The sequence below is a fragment of the Lemur catta genome, chromosome 7 (assembly GCF_020740605.2).
Source record: "Lemur catta isolate mLemCat1 chromosome 7, mLemCat1.pri, whole genome shotgun sequence".
Classification (NCBI taxonomy): domain Eukaryota; kingdom Metazoa; phylum Chordata; class Mammalia; order Primates; family Lemuridae; genus Lemur; species Lemur catta.
In genome coordinates this window covers 28,726,445-28,748,943 of record NC_059134.1, presented here as the reverse complement: position 1 = coordinate 28,748,943, position 22,499 = coordinate 28,726,445, and the positions used below count along the sequence as shown (strand labels likewise).

Genomic DNA, 22,499 nt, shown 5'->3' with positions numbered 1-22,499 from the left:
CACCTATTCATTAATTCCAAAGCTGAATGCAGGAACTGCTCTAAATATTGCTCTTGTCTTGAGTCATACTCACAGAGGGTAAGAACACCATACTCCAAATGTGGCTGACCAAGTACATAGTCACTTTATTCTTGTGTGATCTCATCCATTTTGTGACCCCTAAATCCTTCCTAGATGCTGATAAACTCTTAAATTTACACCCTTAGCTCAGACCTGTCTCCTCTGAGTCCTGGACTTACAGGTCTAACTTCCTACTTGACATATCTTCTTGGAAATCTCACATATTTAAAACAGCTTTGGATCCCCTCCCCCGCACCAAAACCTGTTCTTCCTCTAGTCTTTTCTAGCTCTGTTATGAGCACTGCCCAGCTGCTCAAGCCTGAAACTGGAGAGTATCTTTCATTCCTCCATCTCCCCCATCCCTGGGATCCAGTCCTTCAGCCACTCCTGTCAGCTGTGCTCCAAGATGTGTCTCCAGTGTGTCCTTTTGGCTCCATGCTTACACTTAGCACTTGGGGCTGGCCAGTCACTCTGTGTCTGGAACTGTGCTGACCTGCTTCTGGTCTTGAGCCCAGCAGCCAGAGTGACTTGTAACAGAAATCAGACGTGTCAGTCCCCTGATTAAGAACCACGAATGACTCCCTGTTGCACTTGGGATAAAGTCCATATTCTTTACCCCAACCTAGAAGGCTCTGCATGTCTGACCCTACCTGCTGTTCTTCCTCTCCTCTTCCTAGTCGTTTTTCTCTCACTTTGGCTGCACTGGCCTTTTCTCAAGAGCTTGCATTCACTCAAAATTTCTGTCTTTCAGACTTTGTGGGCGCTTCACCCTCTGCCTGAGATGCATCCCTCTCCCCCATCCCCAAAACTTCCATTTGCTCCTTTTCATCCATCAGGTCTCAGTTTGTATGATGCCTTAAGCACGGCTTTGCCTAAACCCCCAGTCCAGGTTTCTTTCTCTTGAAGCTTCTCTTGTTACCCCAAACCCAGAATCCCCCATCACAGCATCCTTTCATTTCTCTTACAGCTTTTGTCACAACCTAGTAACTATATATTTCTTTACTTGTATATTTCTTTCCCAGTAGACTCCCAGGAGGGATACAATGATTCCTGTTTTATTCCTAATTGTGTATGAAGTGAAGTAATGGGTGAATAAGTGAGTAAAAAGGGACAATTATAAATTTTGGAAGCAATGCAAACTTATAAACATACTTATGGCCAACTTTTATTTTAATATAGATCATTTGGATGATGCAGGTATCTTTAAAAATTTTTAGAGCCAATTGTAATATTCTTTCACTAGGGGGCAGTTACACATCTATGATAAAACTTACCTAGTTTATTACCTCAGATTTTGTTTTTTTCTTTTATATTACCTATATTACCTGATAATGTTTATATAAATCTGTATTTATTCCTATCATGCTTTGATTCCCTATTGGTATATTTCTGACTGTGCTAGGTCAATCTTTACTTTAGAAAATTAGGTTTTATGTTTACACATAATTTTACATTTTTAATATATAATATTCCCATGCAGCTATCCTCTTAGATTTTTGTTTGGGAAAGAGGGTTAGGTGTGGGGGTGGGCAATCTATCTTATCAGCATTTTAATAGATACACAAAATGATCTTAATATAAGATGCACACACGAAACTATCTTTTCCTGTTGGGAAGGCACTCAAATTGCATGAAAGGGGCTGGGCACAGTGACTCATGCCTGTAATCATAGCATTGGGAGGCTGAGGCTAGAGGATTGTTTGAGGCCAGGAGTTCAAGATTGGCCTGCACAATAATGAGACCCCACCTCTATAGAAAAAAAAATTAGCTGAGTGTGGTAGTGTGCACCTGTAGTCCCAGCTACTTGGGAGGTTGAGGTCGGAGGATCACTTGAGCCCAGGTGTTTCAGGAGTTTGAAGTTGCAGTGAGCTATGATGATGCCAATGTACTCTAGCCTGAGCAACAGAGCGAAACCCTGTCTCAAAGAAAAAAAAAAAAAGAAAAAGAAAGCAAGCATGAAAGGAAAGGAGCAATAGTCTGCAGATACTTAACTTTTCTCTGGGAATTAATTTTATGGCAAGAATTTCTGAGATGGAATGAAGACAGCAGATGAGAAAAACCACCAGCCAGAGTGTCTCTGGTAAAAAGATAGATTTTAGATGAAAGTGAAAAAAACAAACAAGCAGGCAAACATAGATTGGACGAGGGTTGGAAGGAAGGGTGCCTGAAACTACAGACTCCACGGGAAGAAGTTGCAGAGCAGAACTGGAAGGAGAAAAGCATGGGCAGGGTCTAAACCCCGAGAGGCTTGGAGACCAGCCACAAGGGTAGATGGAGTGGTTAAATTTCCCCTCCCTTGAATTTTGGACTGCTGGTGGGCTCATGAGCTGCCGCAGAGACCTGCCAACACCAATCTGGAGATATCTGCTACCAGTGAGCAGTGAGCCTCTTGCAGACAGGGCACCAGGCTTCCAGCACTCTTGGAGCACCTCCCACCCTCCCACAGAGCTGAGCACATCGGCAGGTGCCATATTGCTTCATTGTCACCTTCCCGTCTCCTACCTGTGGTTGCTGAGACACTTTAGGCACTACCCAGAGTCATCCACAGGGAACGAGACCTTTCCTTTTGGGGCCCTGCAGTAGACCGAGGAGTACTCAGACTGTGAGCTCCCTACCCGCCAGCCCTCCCAGGTGCTGCTTGCCTGGTGACTCCAGCAGATCGGGGCAAATCCTGAGGCACAGAGACATTGATCCAGCTTAGGCACCCCATGGGTGACTTGAGACCAGCACTGTTCTCTCTGGCAGGGTAAGGGATTGATCTCCAGGGCCCTGGGGACAGGCCTGCAGGCCAGATCCCATACACTCAGGTCTTGATTGCATTGCCTGGGGACACAGAAGGGATTCTGTGAACTAGTCTCCTGAAGTGTGTGTGCCTTCAGGGGCAGAACAGAGTGGGTCCTACCTGCAGCATGCTCGAGGGGCAACCCTCCTTCCACAGGAGGGCTGTGCTCCCAGCTCAGACTGTAATCCTGGGCAGCGGATCTCTTGACTCACATCACACTCAGGAGAGATCGGCTGGTTTGAGGTTCTGCCGACTGGCAGAGGCCCAGGAGAAACTTCGAAATAGGGGAGGGTGGAAAGGAGCAAGGCCTGCTCTAGACTGCAGGTCTGAGGCCCACCTCCACATGCAGACTTTTTGGCTGAGTGGGACTATTTTAGCCCCTCCCTGGCAGCTTTGCCCAGAAACAGACAACAGATGTTTGACCCTGGGTAACAGCATTTGTGGAGCTTGAGGGCGGGGCTCATCGAACCCAGCCCCGCCCAGTGTAATTCCCCCACCTCCCCCTGCTGAGGTAGAGAATAAGGAGACACCTGGAAGTCCCAGGGCCTCACCCACCACCTGAGGCACTAGGGTGCCTCTCCAGAGGAAGGAGAGCTGGTTACAGGACCTAAAAACAGCACTGCAGCTTGCTTCTCCCAGCAAATGCCACCTACTGACAGGGAGGTCAATTTGCATATCTATCTTTTACTGCATTTACTGATTCATACAGGGTGTGGCCCGATTCTCACCCACAAACACCACCTACAGGCTCAGAGACTAGGTGTGTCATTATCTAAACGAAAATCTAAAGGTAAGAAGCAACAGTTGTTCCAGGTGGGAAGGAATCAGTGAAAGAAGACTGCAAGTATGAAGCATCAAATGGAAAGCACACCACCAGAGGGGAACACCAGCTATCTAGCAATGGTTATCAACCAAATTGAGAACACTAAAATGACAGAAGAATTTCAAACACAGACTCTAAAAAAACTCAGTGGTATGCAAGAGAAAGTGGATAACCAACACATAGGAACCACAAAAAAAAATCCACAACTATGGAAGAAAAATTTACTAAAGAAATTGAAATATTAAAGAAAAATCAAACAGAACTCCTGGAAATGAAGAATTTATTCAAGGAAGTACAAAACACAGTGGAAAACCTCAGGAATAGGGTAGATCAAACAGAAGAATCTCAGGAATTGAAGATAACACCTTTCAATTAAATAAGTCAGTTGTAGAGATAGAGCAGAGGAATAAGAGAAAAGAGTAAAGCCTACAAGAAATGTGGGATTATGTGAAAAGGCCTAACATGAGAATTATAGGCATCCTTGAGGGTGAAGAAGAAAATATACAAGAGTTGGATAAACTATTTGAGGATATAATGGAGGAAAATTTCCTGGCCTTGCTAAAAATCTAGATAAACAGGTACAAGAAGCTCAAAGTGCTCCTGGGAGATTCATTGCAAACAGGAAGACACCAGGACACACAGTCATCAGACTGGCCAAAATAACCATTAAAGAGGGTCCTTCTACAAGCTGTAAGGTGAAAGAAGCAGGTAATCTACAAAGGAAAACCCATCGGACTTACTGCAGACTTCTTAAATGAGATGTTACAAGCCAGAAGAGACTGGGGCCCCATTCTCACTCTTCTCAAACAGGATAATGCCCAGTCTAGAATCTTGTACCCTGCAAAACTAAGTTTCTTATATGAAGGAGAAAGAAAGACCTTTCAGACAAGCAAAGACTGAGGGAATTCATCAAGACAAGATCTGCCCTCCAGGAAATACTCAAAACAGTGTTACACACAGATCAGCACAACAAACACTCACCATTATAAAATCATCCAAAAGCTAAAGATCAAAGGACAGATACCACAGTGGCTCAAGATGGAAAACAAAGCAACAAAGTTCAACTCAACAGGATAAACAGAAATCTGCCCCACTTATGGATTCTTTCAATAAATGTGAATGGCTTGAACTGCCCATAGGGCGATGAATGGATAAATACAGACAAGCGAAGTATCTGCTGTCTTCAGGAAACACATCTAACCAACAGGGATGCATTCAAACTCAAGGTGAAGCAGTGGAAAATAATATTTCATGCAAATAGAAGCCAAAAGAAAGCTGGCGTAGCACTTCTGGTTTCAGATAGCTTAGCCTTCAAATCAACAAAAGTAATGAAAGACAAAGATGGTCACTATATAATGGTGAAGGGTACAATTCAACAAAAAAAATAACAATTCTAAATATTTATGGACATAACTCAGGTACACCCAGATTCATAAAGCAAGTCCTACTTGATCTAAACAAAATGATAAACAGCAACACCATAATAGCCAGGGACTTCAACATCCCTCTGACAGAATGGGGCAGATCCTCCAAACAGAAAATAAGCAAAGAAATAATGGACTTAAACAGAACTCTAGAACAAATGGGCCTGACTGACATTTAGAGAATATTCTACCCCCAAACAACTGAATATACGTTTTTCTCATCAGCTCATGGGACATTCTCTAAGATTGACCATATCCTAGGTCACAAAGCATGTCTCAAAAAATTAAAAAAAGTAGAAATATACCATGCACCTTCTCAGACCACAGTGGAATAAAATTAGAAATCAACACTAACAGAAACTCTCATTTTTACACAAAAGTCATGAAAACTAAACAACCTTCTGCTGAATGATTATTGCGTTAAGGAGGAAATGAAGATAGAAATCAAAAGATTGTTTGAACTAAATGACAAAGGAGACATAAGTTACCAAAATCTGTGGGACACAGCTAAAGTAGTTCTGAGAGGAAAATCTATATCCATAAAGGCCTATATCCAAAAGACAGAAAGATCACAAATCAGCAATCTAATGAATCGTCTCAAAGAACTGGAAAAGGATGAGCAAACAAGCCCCAAACCCAGCAGAAGAAAAGAACGAACAAAGATCAGAGCAGAACTAAATGAAATCAATAATTAAAAAACTATATGGAAGACTGATAAAACAAAAAGTTGGCTCTCTGAAAAAATAAAATTGACACACCTTTTGCTAGATTAATGAGAAGCGGAAAAGAAAGGACTCTAATAAGCTGACTCAGGAATAAAAAAGGAGAAATTACTACTGATACCATGGAAATACAAAATATCATCTATGAATACTATAAAAACCTCTATGCACATAAACTTCAAAATATAGAGGAAATGGACAAATTCTTAGACACACAGCCTCCCTAGGCTCAATCCAGAGGAAAACAGAATTCCTGAACAGACCAATATCAAGTACTGAAATTGAAGCAGCAATAAAAAGCACTCCTAAGAAGAAAAGTCCTGGACTGGATGATTTCACACCTAAATTTTACCAGACCTTCAAACAAGAACTGGTGCGTATCCTGCAGAATTATTCCCCAGTATTGAGAAGGAAGGAATCCTCCCCAACAGGTCATATGAAGTCAACATCACCCTGACACCCAAACCAGGAAAGGATGCAACAAAAAAAGAAAATTATAGACCAATATCCCTTATGCATATAGATGCAAAGATTCTCAACAAAATCCTAGCAAACCGAATTCAGGTGCTTATCAAAAAAATAATCCATCATGACCAAGTGGGCTTCATCCCAGAGATGCAGGGATGGTTCAATATATGCAAATCTGTAAATGTAACTCACCACATAAATAGAAGCAAAAACAAAGACCATATGATCCTCTCAATAGACGTAGAAAAGCGTTCCACAAAATTAGGCACCTTTTTATGGTAAGAATGTGTAACAAAATAGGCATAGATGGGAGTTACCTAAAAATGATAAAAAGCCATATATGACAAACCTAAAGCCAACATCATACTGAACCAGGAAAAATTGAAAGCATACCTGCTTAGAACTAGAACCAGACAAGATTGCCCTCTATCACCGCTTTTATTCAGCATAGTGCTGGAAGTCCTAGCCAGAACAACCAGACAAGAAAAGGAAATGAAGGACACCCAAATGGGGGCGGAAGAGGTCAAACTATCGTTCTTTGCTAACAATATGTTCTTATATCTAGAAAACCCCAAAGATTCTGCCATGAGACTATTGGAATTGATAAACAAATTTAGCAAAGTCTCAGATTACGAAGTTAATGTACAGAAATCAGTAGCATTCCTATATGCCAATAACAGTCAAACAGAGAACCAAATCAAAGTATCGGTACCCTTCATAATAGCAACAAAAAAATAAAATACTTAGGAATATATTTAACTAAGGAGGTAAAAGACCTCTACAGGGAGAACTACAAAACACTGAGGAAGGAAATAGCAGAGGACATAAACTGGTGGAAAAATATACCATGCTCATGGGTTGGCAGAATCAGCATTGTTAAAGTGTCTATAGTAACCCAAAGCGATCTACAGATTTGGTGCACTCTCTATTAAAATAACAGCATCATTTTTTTCAGATCTAGAAAAAATAATTCTACGCTTTGTATGGAACCAGAGAAAACCCTGTATAACAAAAGCAATCTTAAGCAAAAAGAACAAATTGGGAGGCATCAATTTACCAGAGTTCCAGCCATAATACAAGGCTGTAGTAACTAAAACAGCATGGTACTGGCACACGAACAGAGACATAGACCAATAGAACAGAACTGAGAACCCAGGTATAAAATCATCCTCATATAGCCATCTAATCTTTGACAAAGGAGAGAAAAACATACACTGGGAAAAAGAATCCCTATTCAATAAATGGTGCTGAGAAAATTGGATAGCTACATGTAGAAGACTGAAACAGCATCTGCACCTTTCACCTCTCACAAAAATCGACTCTAGGTGGATAACAGACTTAAACCTAAGGCATGAAACTATAAGAATTCTAGAAGAAAATGTTGAAAAATCTCTTATAGATATTGGCCTAGGCAAAGAATTTATGAAGAAGACCCCAAGGCAATCACAGGAGCAACAAAAATAAATAAATGGGACCTGATCAAATTAAAAACTTCTGCACAGCCAAGGAAATTTTCAAGAGAGCAAACAGGCAACCTACAGAATGGGAGAAAATATTCACATGTTGCACATCCGATAAAGGGCTGATAACTAGAATATATAGAACTCAGGACAATCAGCAAGAAAAAAAAATAAAACAACCCTATCAAAACGTGGGCAAAGGACATGAACAGAAATTTTTCAAAAGAAGACAGAAGAATGGCCAACAAACATATGAAAAAATGCTCAACATCTCTAATAATCAGGGAAATGCAAATCAAAACCACAATGAAATATCACTTGACTCTGGTGAGAATGGCCTTTGTAAAAAAAGTCCCAAAACAATAAATGTTGGCATGGATGTGGAGAGACAGGAACATTCATACATTGCTGGTGGGACTGCAAACTTGTACAACCTCTGTGGAAAGTAATATGGAGATACCTCAGAGAGATATAAGTAGAACTACCATTTGATCCAGCAATTCCATGACTCGGCATCTACCTAAAGGAAAAAAAGACATTGTATAAAAAAGACATCTGCACTCAAATGTTTATAGCAGCACGATTCACATTTGCAAAGATGTGGAAACAACTCAAGTGCCCATCAATCCATGAGTGGATTAATAAAATGTTGTATATGTATACCATGGAGTTCTACTCAGCCACAAAAAACAATGGGGATCTAGCACCTCTTATACTATTCTATATAGAGCTGGAGCCCATTTTACTAAGTGAAGTATCCCAAGAATGGAAAAAAAAGCACCACATGTACTCACCATCAAATTGGTTTCACTGATCAACACTTATGTGCACATATAGTAGTAATTTTCATCAGGTGTTGGGGAGGTGGGAGCGGGGAGGAGGGATGGGTATATTCACACCTAGTGGGTGCAGTGCTCACCATCTGGGGGATGGACACGCTTGAAGTTCTGACTCGGGCAGGGCAAAGGCAATATATGTTACCTAAAAAAACATGTGTACCCCTGTAATATGCTGAAATAATAAAAAAAAGAATTTCTGAGGATTTTCTCAAATGTTTACTATCATTCTTGTTAAAAAAAACAAACCCCAAAACTCAGTCTAGACATTTTATTAATCACTGACCTTGAAATCATTATAGTATCTGTGCCTTACTATTCTTTATTTAAATATTATGTAGATTTGAAATTGTTTAGATTAACAATATTATGATTCTTACTGTAGCAAAAGCAGAAGTATTGTGAAAACCAAAACTATTGTTAAGAATCCTCTAATTCCAAGCTGGCAGGCTGTGTGAATTGTAATTTTACATTTGTTAGTGCAGCTAAAGTGGTACCAATTTAGATAATAAGCAAATACCTGCTATCCTTTGTGAGGATTACGTGAACCATGCTATTTATAGACATCTGAATGATTGTATGATTTTGTTGACTATGGTGCTGATATTTTAAACTGTGATTATACTTTAAAATCATTTTTAAAGGCTTATATCAGTTTCACCCAAGCATTAAGTGCTAATGATAAAAAATACATGTGAAAGCCAGTTATTTAGGAACAAAATTTAGATGTGACAAAATGCTGTGACGAAAGCCATAAATCTATCATATGTATTACTGTTAGTTAGAAGGAACTCTGCACTGTTAGCCAGAATGCCAACAAAATAAAAGGACTAAAGTGTATATACCTTTAAGTTCATAAAAATTGTTGTATAACCAAGCAAGGATGGTAGATAAAATGCTGGCATTAGGGGCTAATATCAGTGTGGGTATAGTGTGTCCCTAAATCAGGTTATCATTTTTGCTAAGGCATGAAGTATTTTATCATTATTTTTAAGTGACAGATCATAATTGTCTATATATATGGGGTATGTGATATTTTGATATATGTACACCATATGGAATGATTAAATCCAGCTAATTAACATACCTTTTACTTCACTTTTTGTGGTAAGACATATGAAATTTAGCAGTTTTCAAATATACAACACTATTATTAACTATAGTCACTATGCTGTGCTATAGATCTTAAAATCTAATTCTTTCTAACTGAAACTTTTTGAACAGCACAGCTTCATTTCCTCCCCTCTCCTATTCTCTTATAACTACTATTTTATTCTCTAAGGGGTGAACCATTTTTGATTATTTGAGAGGTGGACATAGTAATGTAAAAAGTTTTACTCTAAATGTTTGTTCTACTTTGGTATATTTTTAAACAAAAATGTACAAGGATTTAAAATTTATGAACTTTAAGAACCCATTTCCCTATTTTACGTTTTGTTTTATTGAGAAAATAATTCTTGAAATATGAGCCTTGCACAATTTTCAAAATCTTTGAGAAAGCATCCCTTGTAAAATGTGGTCCCTTTGTGTTTGCATACGTGTATATCTGTTTATATATACATATGTACATGCATAAATATAGATTTACACACTCAAACACATATACACATTTTCCCCATTCATTTACTTTTATATAACCAAACACTTATAAAGACACTAGAAGCGGACAGCCACCAATATTACTCTGGTTCTGTATATAATCATAATTTATATAAATTTTACACTTCATCCCTCCACATATATCATTATATTATTGTACCCATATTCTGATCAGCTTCTAGTTTTCAATAGGCTTATAGTTGTTTGTTACTTTTGTATCCTTTTTCCTTTTGAAGGTTGTCTTCCACTGCTTATTTTCTAGGGTCGTTCCGGTGTATGTGAAAAGCAAAAGAATAAAAAAAAATGCTCCCCATTTTATGAATAGGTTTTGTTTCAGGTCAGTTCCTTGGCATTTGGCATATAGTTTTTCCATAAAAATAATGTTATACATGGTGGCTGAATTTCCAAACTAACACACAGAACCTATTTCTTCATAACTGACTTAATTACCATTTATAGCTTGGTTTTTATGAGAAAATGCCTTGTAACTTCTAACTCCTGCAACTTCTAACTTCCTAATCCTATTCAAGAACACCTTCTTAACTCCCTGGACCCATACTTTCCACACACACACACACACACACACACACACAAACAAATAATACAGGGATTCCTTTCTCCATGTTGCACCCAAGTCTGGGAGTGGGAATATACGCACAACTGATTCTCAGTGCAAAAGATTTCATGGTGGATAGGAACCTGGGAATTCTGTGATGTGAAAGAATTAGAAGATGAGGCCTAAAAACAATGTCATCTCCTTTGTTACTATTCACAGCCTTTGGCAGTTTGGGCAGTATGGCTCTAGTGGAGTTGGGAGGTACGGTGATGTTAAGGATGTGAACTCACCATCTCCTTCGGGAGATAAAGAATTGGTGGCAGCTCCCATGTTTTAATTGAAAACAAGTAGTCAGTGCCAGATCAGCTCTGGTTGTGCAAAATAAGGTGTAGATAAAGGGCATCTACAAAAAACCTATAGCTAACATCGTACTTAATGGTGAAAGATGGAATGCCTTTCCCCTAAAATTGGGAACAAGGCCAGGATGTCCACTCTCACCACTCCTATTTAACATCACACTGGAAAGTGTTAACCAGTGTATTAAGGCCAAATAAAGAAATTAAAAGGCACATAGATTGAAAAGGAAGAAATAAAACTGCTTCTAGATGACATGATCATTTACATAGAAAATCAGAAGGCATCTACAGAAAACTTCTTAGAACTAGTAAGTGAGTTTAGCAAGGTCCTAGGAGACAAGGTCAACACACAAAAATCAATTGTATTTCTATGTACTAACAATGAACATTTGGAAACCAAAATTTTTTAAAAGTAGCATGTGTAATAGCTCCCCAAATGAAAATTTTAGATTTAAATGTAATGAAATAACCTCTTGTTCTCATAATTTTAGGCTCTCTTTATATCCAAATCTTTACCTTATTTTTTCAGTTTTTTTCTTAAATACCTCATCTCTAATTTTTTTTAATAAGTTAAATCTCAAAATTCAAAAAACTCCTTATCTTGTCTTCTTATGGAGTTTTGTAGGATTGAGTATTTCTTCTAATAAGTGCTATCCATGGGGTCTTATAAATTCTTGCTGCAGATTTGTTTCTGTAGCAATAATTGTTGTAGTACAGTCTGACCATTAGGATTCTGTGGCTCTGTGTTAGCCCTCTCACACAGGCTGAGTTGATTTCATTCTGAATCTTAAAGTTTCTATTACATTTGAGTTTCCTCTCAGTGCAAAGAATAAGAAAAGGATAATTTATTGATAACTTTTTGTGGTAGAAAAAGTTTGAAAGGGACCATAAAAATGTAGAAGGGATCAAGAACATGATGCATTCATTTAAAGAATAAATACAGGAGTAGAATATATATCATAGGAACTTAGCATGTGGGAACCAAAAGTTAATCTTCTGTATATATTCAACATTTATCAAATTCTTACTTCAATATTCTCTTCATCTCTGAGCTTGGCAACTTAAGCAAGATATGGAGACAATTGCCACGGTTCCTGAGAAGAGCAATGAAAATTATTAGAGAGTAAGACCTTTAAGAGAAGGTTAAAAGCATTGAAGTTTCGCAGGGAAGAGAGAGTGGGTAAAGCCTATTAAGAGCTGGGACACTGAAGGGGACTCTTCATTTCAGCAGGCCGGGTGGTACAAAAAGGAACGTTTTTCTAGAGGGATTTATTACCATATGAACCTTTTGTCTCTGTTTAATATTTAAGTAACGTGACTTAGATTATTGTATGGCAGGAACTAGTTGTCTTCAGTGTTGGGAAACTTAGCTGAAGTCCTAACTCATCTCTAACTAGTAGTATGACCTTAGTACATTTTGTTAGCTTCTTGGGTTTAATTCCTCTTATGTTTAAAAAGAAAGTTGAATTAATCCAAGCTTTCTTATAAATTCCAAATAATAATAATAATAATCGTGATTACCAACACTTACATAGTGTTTACTATCTACCAGTTGTGGCTGCCAGGACATATATTAATATTTTAACATATATTTAGTACACAGTCATATGTAATTCTTACAACTACCATGTGGGTTAGGTGTAGTTACTGTTGAGGAAACTGAGGCATAGAGGGTAAAGCAGCCCAGGTGACATGGTTAGTAAAAAGGGGAGTTGAGGCTGAAGCTAGGGAGTCTGGCTGCAGAGCCCGTGCTCTTACTCCTGTACTCCACTGTATGGCCTCCCTGTAGTCCTCTTACTGCTTTGAACTGTAAAAGGTTCAAGTAACCTTAAAAAGGTTACTAGTTATTAATAGTGGTTCTGTTACATAGTTTTATAGCATTTATTAACCAATAGGGAATCTAAATCAAACTGAAGTTACTCCAAAGACTCTACAGTCCTTAACGTTGTGCAGTTTTGGCTTTGAAAATTTATTAAAAAACAATCCAAAGTAACTTTTTAAAGTCAAATTTAACCAGAATGTGATTCTTCAAGACTCTTTTGTCAGGGCCCCCCCACCCCCCGGAATACTAATGTGTTCTGGATACTATATATGTGTTTTATTAATAGTATCTTAATAAAATTTTTATTTGTACAGTTTTGTCACATACCTAGATTGTGTAATAGTCAAGTCAGACCTTCTATGGTATCTATCACCTGAATAGCATACATTGTGCCCTTTAAGTAATTTCTCCCCATCCACACCCCTCCCACCCCTCACCCTTCTGCAACTCCATTGCCTGTTATTCCACTCCCTACATTCATGCGGATGTAGTGCCCGCTGTTGAGTAAGAACATGTGGATGCCACATTTTAAGAAAAGCTCAACCAGCTTGAGGGAAGGGATTTGAAACTGTCATGTAAGAAAAAATTGAGCATCCAGAAGAAGGAAGAACAATCTCAAAAATATGAAAAGTTATTGTTTAGAAAGAAGGATTTGAGGCTGGGTGCAGTAGCTCATGCCTGTAATCCTAGCACGGTGGGAGGCCAAAGCAGAGGATCGCTTGAGGCCAGGAGTTCAAGATCAGCCTGGGCAACATAGTGAGACTCCATCTCTAAAAAAAAATGAAATAGAAAAATTAGCTGGGCCGGGCGCGGTGGCTCACGCCTGTAATCCTAGCTCTGGGAGGCTGAGGCGGGTGGATCGCTCGAGGTCAGGAGTTCGAGACCAGCCTGAGCAAGAGTGAGACCCCGTCTCTACTAAAAATAGAAAGAAATTATCTGGCCAACTAAAAAATATATATACAAAAAAAAATTAGCCGGGCATGGTGGCTCATGCCTGTAGTCCCAGCTACTAGGGAGGCTGAGGCAGAAGGATTGCTTAAGCCCAGGAGTTTGAGGTTGCTATGAGCTAGGCTGATGCCACGGCACTCACTCTAGCCCAGGCAACAAAGTGAGACTCTGTCTCAAAAAAAAAAAAAAAAAAAAAAGAAAAATTAGCTGGGTGTGGTGGTCCCCGCTACTTGGGAGGCTGAGGCAGAAGGATCACTTGAGCTTAGGAGTTTACGGTTGCAGTCAGCTATGATGACACCACTGTACTCCAGCTGGGTGACAGAGCAAGACCCTGTTTCAAAAAAAGAAAAAAAAATTTGACTCCACAGGATAAAGTTGGACCAGTAGGTGGAAGTTAGAGTGGCAGACTTTAGCTAGGTGGAAAGCCAGCCAAATGTGAAATTGGCTGACTTATGCGGTGTAGGTTTGTTTGGCAGGAAATTTTCAAGCAAAGGCTGGGTAACCCTGGAAAAGAGACGTTGCAGAACAAATTCTGTCCTGGTTTGGTTGGATGAGATGACTTTTTAGTTCCCTTTTCACAGTGCCTGGCACATAATAGGCACTCAGTAAACAACTGTTAAATTAATGACTTAAGAATGAAACGAGAAATACTCTTATCTCATTTGAAACCAAGGTGACTCTTACAAGTAGTATGCTAACCGATTTTGCAACTGGAGTTTCTGAGAGTGACTCTTAAAAAGACTTATTTGTCCAAATTATAAGGAGCGATTGACAGGAAAGAATATTTAACATTATTTAGGTGTAGTTACGGTTGCTTTCTAGTTCCTCTTATACACACACCACAGTCTTCATAAACTTGTGCTGAGCTCTCCAGGAAAAGGTAAATAACTTGCATTGGTATTATATAAATTATTACTGTGTAAGTTTAAAAATGCACATTTTATATGTATGTACACAGCTTGTCATAATAACTTGTAAGCTCTTTGATATTAGGACAGTATATCTTCATAGTTTCCGTTCACAGCGCCAAACCCAGAATCATTCACATACCTTTGTGAAAGAGTATGTGAATGATTTCAACTGTGTGTGTGTGTGGGGGGAGGGTTGCCTCTAATTCTCATTATTATTCAGAAATAAAGTCCTTTCATTTCTGTATTCTAATGCTGATTCTAAAATTTGGAAATATTTAACTTTAATGAACCAGTTTGAATTGTGTCTGATGTAGAGCGGAGTGTGTTCAGTGTTTGTGGCTTTTGTTTAGGTGCGTGCGAGGGAACCTTGGCTTGCTCTACCTGTCACCTCATCTTTGAAGACCACATATTCGAGAATTTAGACCCAATCACTGATGAGGAGAATGACATGCTTGATCTGGCATATGGACTAACAGACAGGTAAGATTTTAGGACTGCTCCAGTTGTACTAATAATCTGGGAAGGTAAATGTTTTATTACTTTGTGTCTATTCAAGACCAGACCCATGAATATGATAGTGTTCTCCCGGCCTAGATTACAGTCACAGATTTTGATCATCAAATATGTGGCATTTCTCTTATTTTCACTGTTTTATAGTCTAGCCCTTATGAAATGTTCTGTTTTACAAAAGTTAAAAAAAAATGAAAGTATTGAAAGTGTAAGTTCTAGCTACTAATAAATCTTCTTTGGTCTATTTTTATTCCAGGAATTAATATTTATTACAGTTTAATGGATGGGATTAAATTTAATGCTTTTTATAGTATTCTTGAGGGACACATTTGATAATTGAAGAAAATTATAGGGGAAAGTTTTACCTATTTGAAAGAGCAGAATTTTTAAAGCAACTTAGTGCATAATAGTAATTATGTTAAAGTAAATAGTTCTTTTTCTAAGTGTACATTAAATTAACCAGAGCTTATTCTTTTTATTAATTAATGAGTAAAGTTACTCTTAAAAGTGGTATGATTTTCAGTAACAAGTAACTTCAAGTGGTACCTTTTTTTTTTTAATTATCTTTTGGTTGGAGTCAAGGAAGGTAGCTAGTTGATTTACTATTTCAAGGAGTAAGATAATGAGGCCTTATTACTTAAGATTGGCTTTAGCTGTTATTTGGTGACCCTAATAGTAAGTAATTTTTTAAAAATTTAAAATAGTAGTAATAATAATAGTTTTATTTTCATCTTTAGTATGTAACTAATTTTGTTAGACACTTAACATAAACAAAAATTTTTGTTAATCCTCACAAAAATTTTTAGGTCATTTGTACTTACTGTTTTGTTCCTTTTGTAGTTCATTTCCCTCTTGGTGGAGATGAGACTGATACTCTGGGAAGAGAAACTGGGAAAATAGTATCTCTTTAGACACCAAAGCAAAGTGGGTTGTGGCTGCCATATACCTGTCCTCTCTCACATTTTCAGTGCCACGTTCTCTATCAACACCTCTTTTTTTTGTCCTGAAGAATTACACAGCGAATACATTCAGTAGCTGCATTAGCTTGGTTCTGAGAGTTGTGTCTCTTAACAAGAGGGTTAAATGACAGCCTGCCCTTTTATTCAGATAAAATTTGTAGATACATGTAATAGATAATATTCTAAGTGAAAAGAAAAAGAAAATAGAAGGAGAGCTACAGTTAGAAGACATACAGAATGTAATAAGATACAAGAGGCCTATAATAACTGTAAACTAGCCAAGAGCATTGATAATAAAATTTCCAAGTTTTAGAACTAGGTAATCGAGAGCAAAAAATAGCTGTTACAGTGTTTTATAGCTGGTATTCTTAAGTACACAGAATTTTAGTGGAGATACTTTGTTGGGAAAGAGTGTAATGCATTTCACAGGTAGGATTTATAAAACACTTTGACATATTTGGAATGGAAGGAATTTTGTTTAAAGCTAGTAACCACATGTAAACTCCTATTTTTAGGGTACCATAAAGTTCTAAAACAAAGAAATAGGGAAATTCAGCCTTTTAGTTTATACACTTACTTTACTTTAAAGTTAAGTGCTATGTAAATGCTTTTAATTTTTAGAAGGAAACACCATTGTTTTAATATTTATTATTGGATATACTTAACCTTGATTGCTGATGGATTAATGCTACATGGATAGCCCCATCTGTTTTTTTTTTTCAAACTGGTTACTTGTCTCCTTTTCCCTTTAGAACAGGGCCATGTCTTATCATTGTGTCTCCAGTGCCTGGTTCACGATAGGGAGTCACCAACTGTTTGTGGAATTAATAGTTGATGGAAAGGGAGATTCAGGAATTATCTGTGAATCTATAATACACTGGATGATTGTCATTGTTCCTCATTGTTCCCTGCCACCAGTTTCCATGGATAATCTACACAGAGGCCTCAGATTCCTTATCTCTAAGATGAAGATAATAGTACCTCCCTCATGGGGTTGCTGTGTCTAGTTAATGAATAAATATATGTGATGCTCTTGAACAGTGCCCAGTGAAGAAAGCATTCATTAAATGGTGGTTGTTAGCATTATAACTACAGTCGTATCAATTTATATGTTGGGAACTTACCCTAATGCCTGGGCACTTAACGAATATGATCTCTATCTAACCTTCAGGGTTAGGCAGTATTATCACCATTTTGTAGGTGGGAAAGCAAGGTTTCGTTATCACGTATTTGCTCACGGCTGTTCAGCCGGTGGGTGACGGAGCCCTGATTTGAATCCAGCTATGTTGGGCCTCAGAGCCCTTGGTCTGTTACTATTTCCAGCTGCTTTTCTGAATTAAAAACCACACTGTAGAAGTAAAGTAAACGGAACACCCAGTGTATTTTTGCTGAGGGATATGTGGCAAGAGTGACTGGAGAAAGTGTTGGCACAAGTGTCAGAACTTTGTGGGACTAACAGTATGAAGTGAAGGAGCCTTGCTGTCTGTCTGCTCTAGAGACACTGTCTATACTGGGTGGATGTTGGAGCCAGAGACCTTGACAGAGGTTGAGTAAGTAGGAGAGTGAGAAGGCCGCCATGGGGTGCCACGGCTTGTCTTCCAGATTTAGCAGAAGCTCTCTGTGCCGCCTCTCTCTCTGTTCCCATAACAGACTTCTTGTTCATCTGTCACCACACCATGGTGTCCTGCCCTGTTTCATTGATAACTGTTCCCATGTCTGTTTCCCTTACTAAAGTAACAGTTCCCTGAAGGCTAGCATTGTCTTACTGGCTTTATATGAACACCGTGAGTAACCAGTAGTCTCTCTAGGGCTCACTGCAGTCCTAAAGAATTTGTCCAGATTGGCTGGCCACATTTTCTCTCTTGCAGAAAGAGCTTAATGCATAGTTGAGTATTGTCAAGGTTATTTCTAATTCTACAAATAACTATTGGTAGGGGAGACTTTTTCTGTCTGCAATCATTATTTCTGTAGTTAAGCATACTCCTTACTCCAGAACTTCCCAGTGGTTCCTCATTGCTCACCAATTAAAACATAAACTCCTTAATTAGTATTTAAAGCTTTTCGAGGCCCTGGCCACCTTTCTGGCCCCTCATTCTCCTTGTCCTGGTCTACGCCATGTAGTAGCCAAGCTAAAACACCCATTTTGCCTCAAATGTGCCTTGAACTTCCCTGCATTCTATTTGCCTTATGCATCAAATGCTTTTCTCCTTTACCTTTTACTAAAAAGTTAATCCTACTCATCTTCCAAAGCCCATTCTGGATACCAGCACCATCTCCCCTGGCCAGAAGTAAGTGCTTTCTCCTCAGACCTCTCAGAGCCGTTTGGCTTTCTCTCTCTCTGGCATTTGTCACATCACAATCTCCATGTTAATCATCTGCAAATGTGTCTCATCTCTTCTGTTTGATTGAAAGTTCACTCATTAATGCTGACATTAGCAGCTAATCCTCACAGCAGTCCTGTGAGACTCTCTTATTATCCGTCTGGAGGATTATGTTAGGAAACTAATGTTCGCGAGGTTAAGCAAAAGCAAGTTGCCTGTGGACACGCTGTATGAAGGGCAGATTCTAGACCACTGGGCTGTTTGGCTCTAACCCCTGTGCTGTCTCCTTATTGCATCTCCGGTGCCCAGCACCTAAGAGGTGTTCAGTAAGAAAGTACTGAATTGAGTTGCTCTTCTCTGTGTACTCAATGACATTAGTACTCTGCCTTTAGGTGCTCAGTTAATGCTTGATGAATACATTAATGAAACCAAGACCTGAATATCACATTTCATCAAATTGAAGACAGTTTGATTAGAATAGTAACATTTATTTTCATGTACCAATAAGAAAGAAAAAAGCACTGCTAATTAAAATATGGCACAGTGTTGTCATTTAACGTATATTGTGCCTATTGGAAGAGTTATTTAGACTTCTCTAGACATAGATTAGAATTATATAGCACTGTTAAAAAGAAAGGAAAATATAAATAAAATTGGTATTCATTCTGTTAAAAAAAGGAAATAAATTATAGTCATCTTTCCAATGACAGACAAGTATTTACTAATACCGAATTTACACTGTACTGTGTTTTTATATTCTTCTTAATTTTTGTTTTGTAATCTTTTTGGACTTATTTTGAAAGGTAGTTAAAATCAATACATGTGGTATTAATGTACTTCCCATAACTAAGTAGAAGAATCCCCCATATGAATATTGTAACCAAATTTTCAGCTATGACATGACCATTACCTCTCAGTGTAGCAGTGATCGTTAGATGCCATTGATTTTAAGATGCTTCCTGATTTCATAGATAGTAAAAATGTGGGGAAAAAATGCTCTTATAATTGATGATTTAAGTCTATGCCTTTATTCCAAATTTTTTGTTTTAAGGGCTTTTAAAAGTGTGGCTTTCTTTTATGGTCTCTGTATGGTTTTAATTATCTAGGAAATGATTAATCATTTTCTTGGCTTTGCTAATAACCTCAGTTCTCTTCTGCTTATTTCATTGCTTGTCAGCTTTTTCACCAAAAAGTAGTTGTTCTGGTGAAACGATTAGTGGGGAATAGAAACGAAAAGCCATGATGAAGCTTTGGCACACCAGGTCCATTGTTTTTCATATTTACCTTCTAGTTGATTGGGTTGGTTATATATATTTTGACCTAATGGAAATTTGAAAGGTTAATAAATTCCCTGACTGCTCTGGGTAAGAAAGTATTAAAATATCTTAAACAACTGCATTGCCTTGTGAATAATACATACTTAATACTAAACCATACCTTCCACGTATTTTACAGATCACGCTTGGGCTGCCAAATCTGTTTGACGAAATCTATGGACAACATGACTGTTCGAGTACCTGAAGCAGTGGCTGATGCCAGACAGTCTATTGACATGGGCAAGACCTCCTAAGCTAGAATAAATAGGAATATTTTTGCGAAACTTTACCTATTTTTATAATTATTATTGATATAATTAAATGTGAACATGGATGAACAGACCATGACTAGCTTCTCTACTTTAATTCACCTTGTATGACTACTGAATTTTGTAGTTCTGAAAATATGCAATCCTTATCTTGGTTAAATTGTAAAAATGTCAACAAAATATTAGGAAATAGTTAATATGGCAAAACCTAACAACTTTTACCTTACATTTGTTTAGCAACTTTAGCAAAATGTTTTCACATAATCTTATGTCTGTTTACCTAGAAGGTAGGTTTAAAAAAAGGCATCATTATCCCTGTTTGATGGGAGTGAAGGCAGAGACCTAAAACGGCTTGTTTAGGGCCGTATAACTAATTATAAAATCTGTACTAGAGTCTGCATCTTGTTACTACAAGTTATATGTTCAGACTAAAACTGCAGAAATTATGACTATCTTATTTATAGCAATAATTAAGTGTGGATGTGTATGGACAAAAATATCTAATTGCTCAGTGAACTGCCTAAGTTTAAAGATAGTTATTAACCTTATAAATAAATATTTCAAAATTTTGATTCAGTGATAAGTGCAAGTCTGACCATAGACATTATAATAGTGCTGTCAAAGAAGTTTGATCTCTGCTTTGACTAAATGGGAGGAATAAACTAAAATTAGATGTCTTTATTTTTTTTAATTCCAAGCAGAACAGTCTGTCTTTGTAATCGTTTAGAAACAATGCTGATTTATAAATCTCTGTCTCTGATAGAATGGAAATTTTATGAATTAGGTTTCTCTGTCCTGAGCTGGAGAAAGGAGTGAGCAGGCGGCCACATCGCACCGCCCCAGGGGGCGCCCTTCTCTCACACAAGGACAGAGCTGCACAGTGCGCAGCCTGCACAGTTGTGTGCGGCAGTCTCAGAAAGGATGGGATGGTCTGAACACCAGATTGCCAGTTACGTGTGGAAGACATTTGTATCCTTACCTTTACTATAAATAAATTCATGAAAGTTAATGAAGGGGTACAGAGTACGGTCTTTGGAAATATAATAAAGGATTAACTTGGACTAATTGTGAGGAAGAGTAGAACAAATTAGTAAAAAAAATGAATTATAAGAGAATTGTATTAGCTTCATGTACATCACTGCAGTTTGATCATTTGTATAAATATTCATCAGGTACAGTGCTTGACACACAGCATTGTGTTATGCCTGCTGGGGATACAGAGATGAACAAGACAAGGAATGCCCTCAGGGAACTCACCTTTATGAGGAAAAGCTAAAACAGTTGTATGTGAGATAATTTCCTTGAACTAAACCGGCCAGTTTGCAAAATAGGACTTTAATTAATATGTGAAAAGTGATTAGGAAGAACTCGAAGCATCTAATTTTCACTTAAGGCATAATAACTATTGAATGCTTTCTATGTGGAGAGTGCTCGTTTTAGTTTGTTTTTTGTTGCTGTAACAGGATATCACAGAGTGGGTGATTTATAAAGTAAAGACATTTATTTGAGTCATGGTTCTGGAGACTGGGAAGTCCAAGAGCATGGTGTCAGCATCTGCTTGGCATCTGGTGAGGGCCTAAGAAAGCTGTATTGTACCATGGTGAAAGGGTGAGAGAGCAAATGGGGGCCAAACTTATCCTTTTATCCGGAGCCCACTCCTGAGATGACTAACCCTACATCCAAGATAATGGCATTAATCCATTCATGGCCTAATCACCTCTTAAAGGCACCACTCTTTGATATCATTACATTGGCAATTAAATTTCAACATGAATTTTGAAGGAGACATTCAAACCATAGCAGTACTATACTTTTAAAGTACTTTAAAAACAATTTATTCTCTTAATTAGCTTCAGTATTCTTGTCTTCTTGTGTGGATTACCTAAGCTCTCCAGAGCTACTTTAATGATGATATTCAACCAAAACACTCTAAAATTTAGAGTCTGAATTCTCAGATTCCAAATTAGGAAAGTTCAAATTAATAAAATTTAATTGTATTACTTAAATAAAACCTTCTAAATGTATTAAATGGAGGACATATCTACAATTGGTTTGTATAAAGGTTATTTTTCCAGTTTGAAAAAAATCCTTCCATGTTAGATGTATGTATGTTCTAGGTAAATGATTTGGTTTACCTATTGCTGCAAAACAAATTACTCCAAAACTTGGTGGCTTAAAACAACAATAACCTTTCATTATTACAGATACTTTCTATGAGTTGGGGAATTCAGAGAATGCAAATTAGGGATGGCTTGTTCTCCACAATGCCTGGGTCCTAAGCTAAAAGACTCAAAGGCCAGGTGCTGGAATCATCTGCAGGCTCATCCTCATATGACTGGCAGCTGATGCTGGTGTCA

The 22,499-nt window shown here is 38.0% G+C and overlaps 1 protein-coding gene across 1 annotated transcript in view; it reads left to right on the top strand.

Moving 5' to 3' along the window:
* Positions 1-20,216, top strand: part of FDX1 (ferredoxin 1) — a 36,932-nt gene extending 16,716 nt beyond the window's left edge. Inside the window, exons 3-4 of the mRNA XM_045556644.1 lie at positions 15,118-15,247; positions 20,013-20,216. Of these exons, the coding sequence (XP_045412600.1) occupies positions 15,118-15,247; positions 20,013-20,127 (245 nt within the window). The 3' untranslated portion in view covers positions 20,128-20,216. The remainder of the gene's footprint in view (positions 1-15,117; positions 15,248-20,012) is intronic.
* The last annotated feature ends 2,283 nt before the right edge of the window (positions 20,217-22,499 follow it).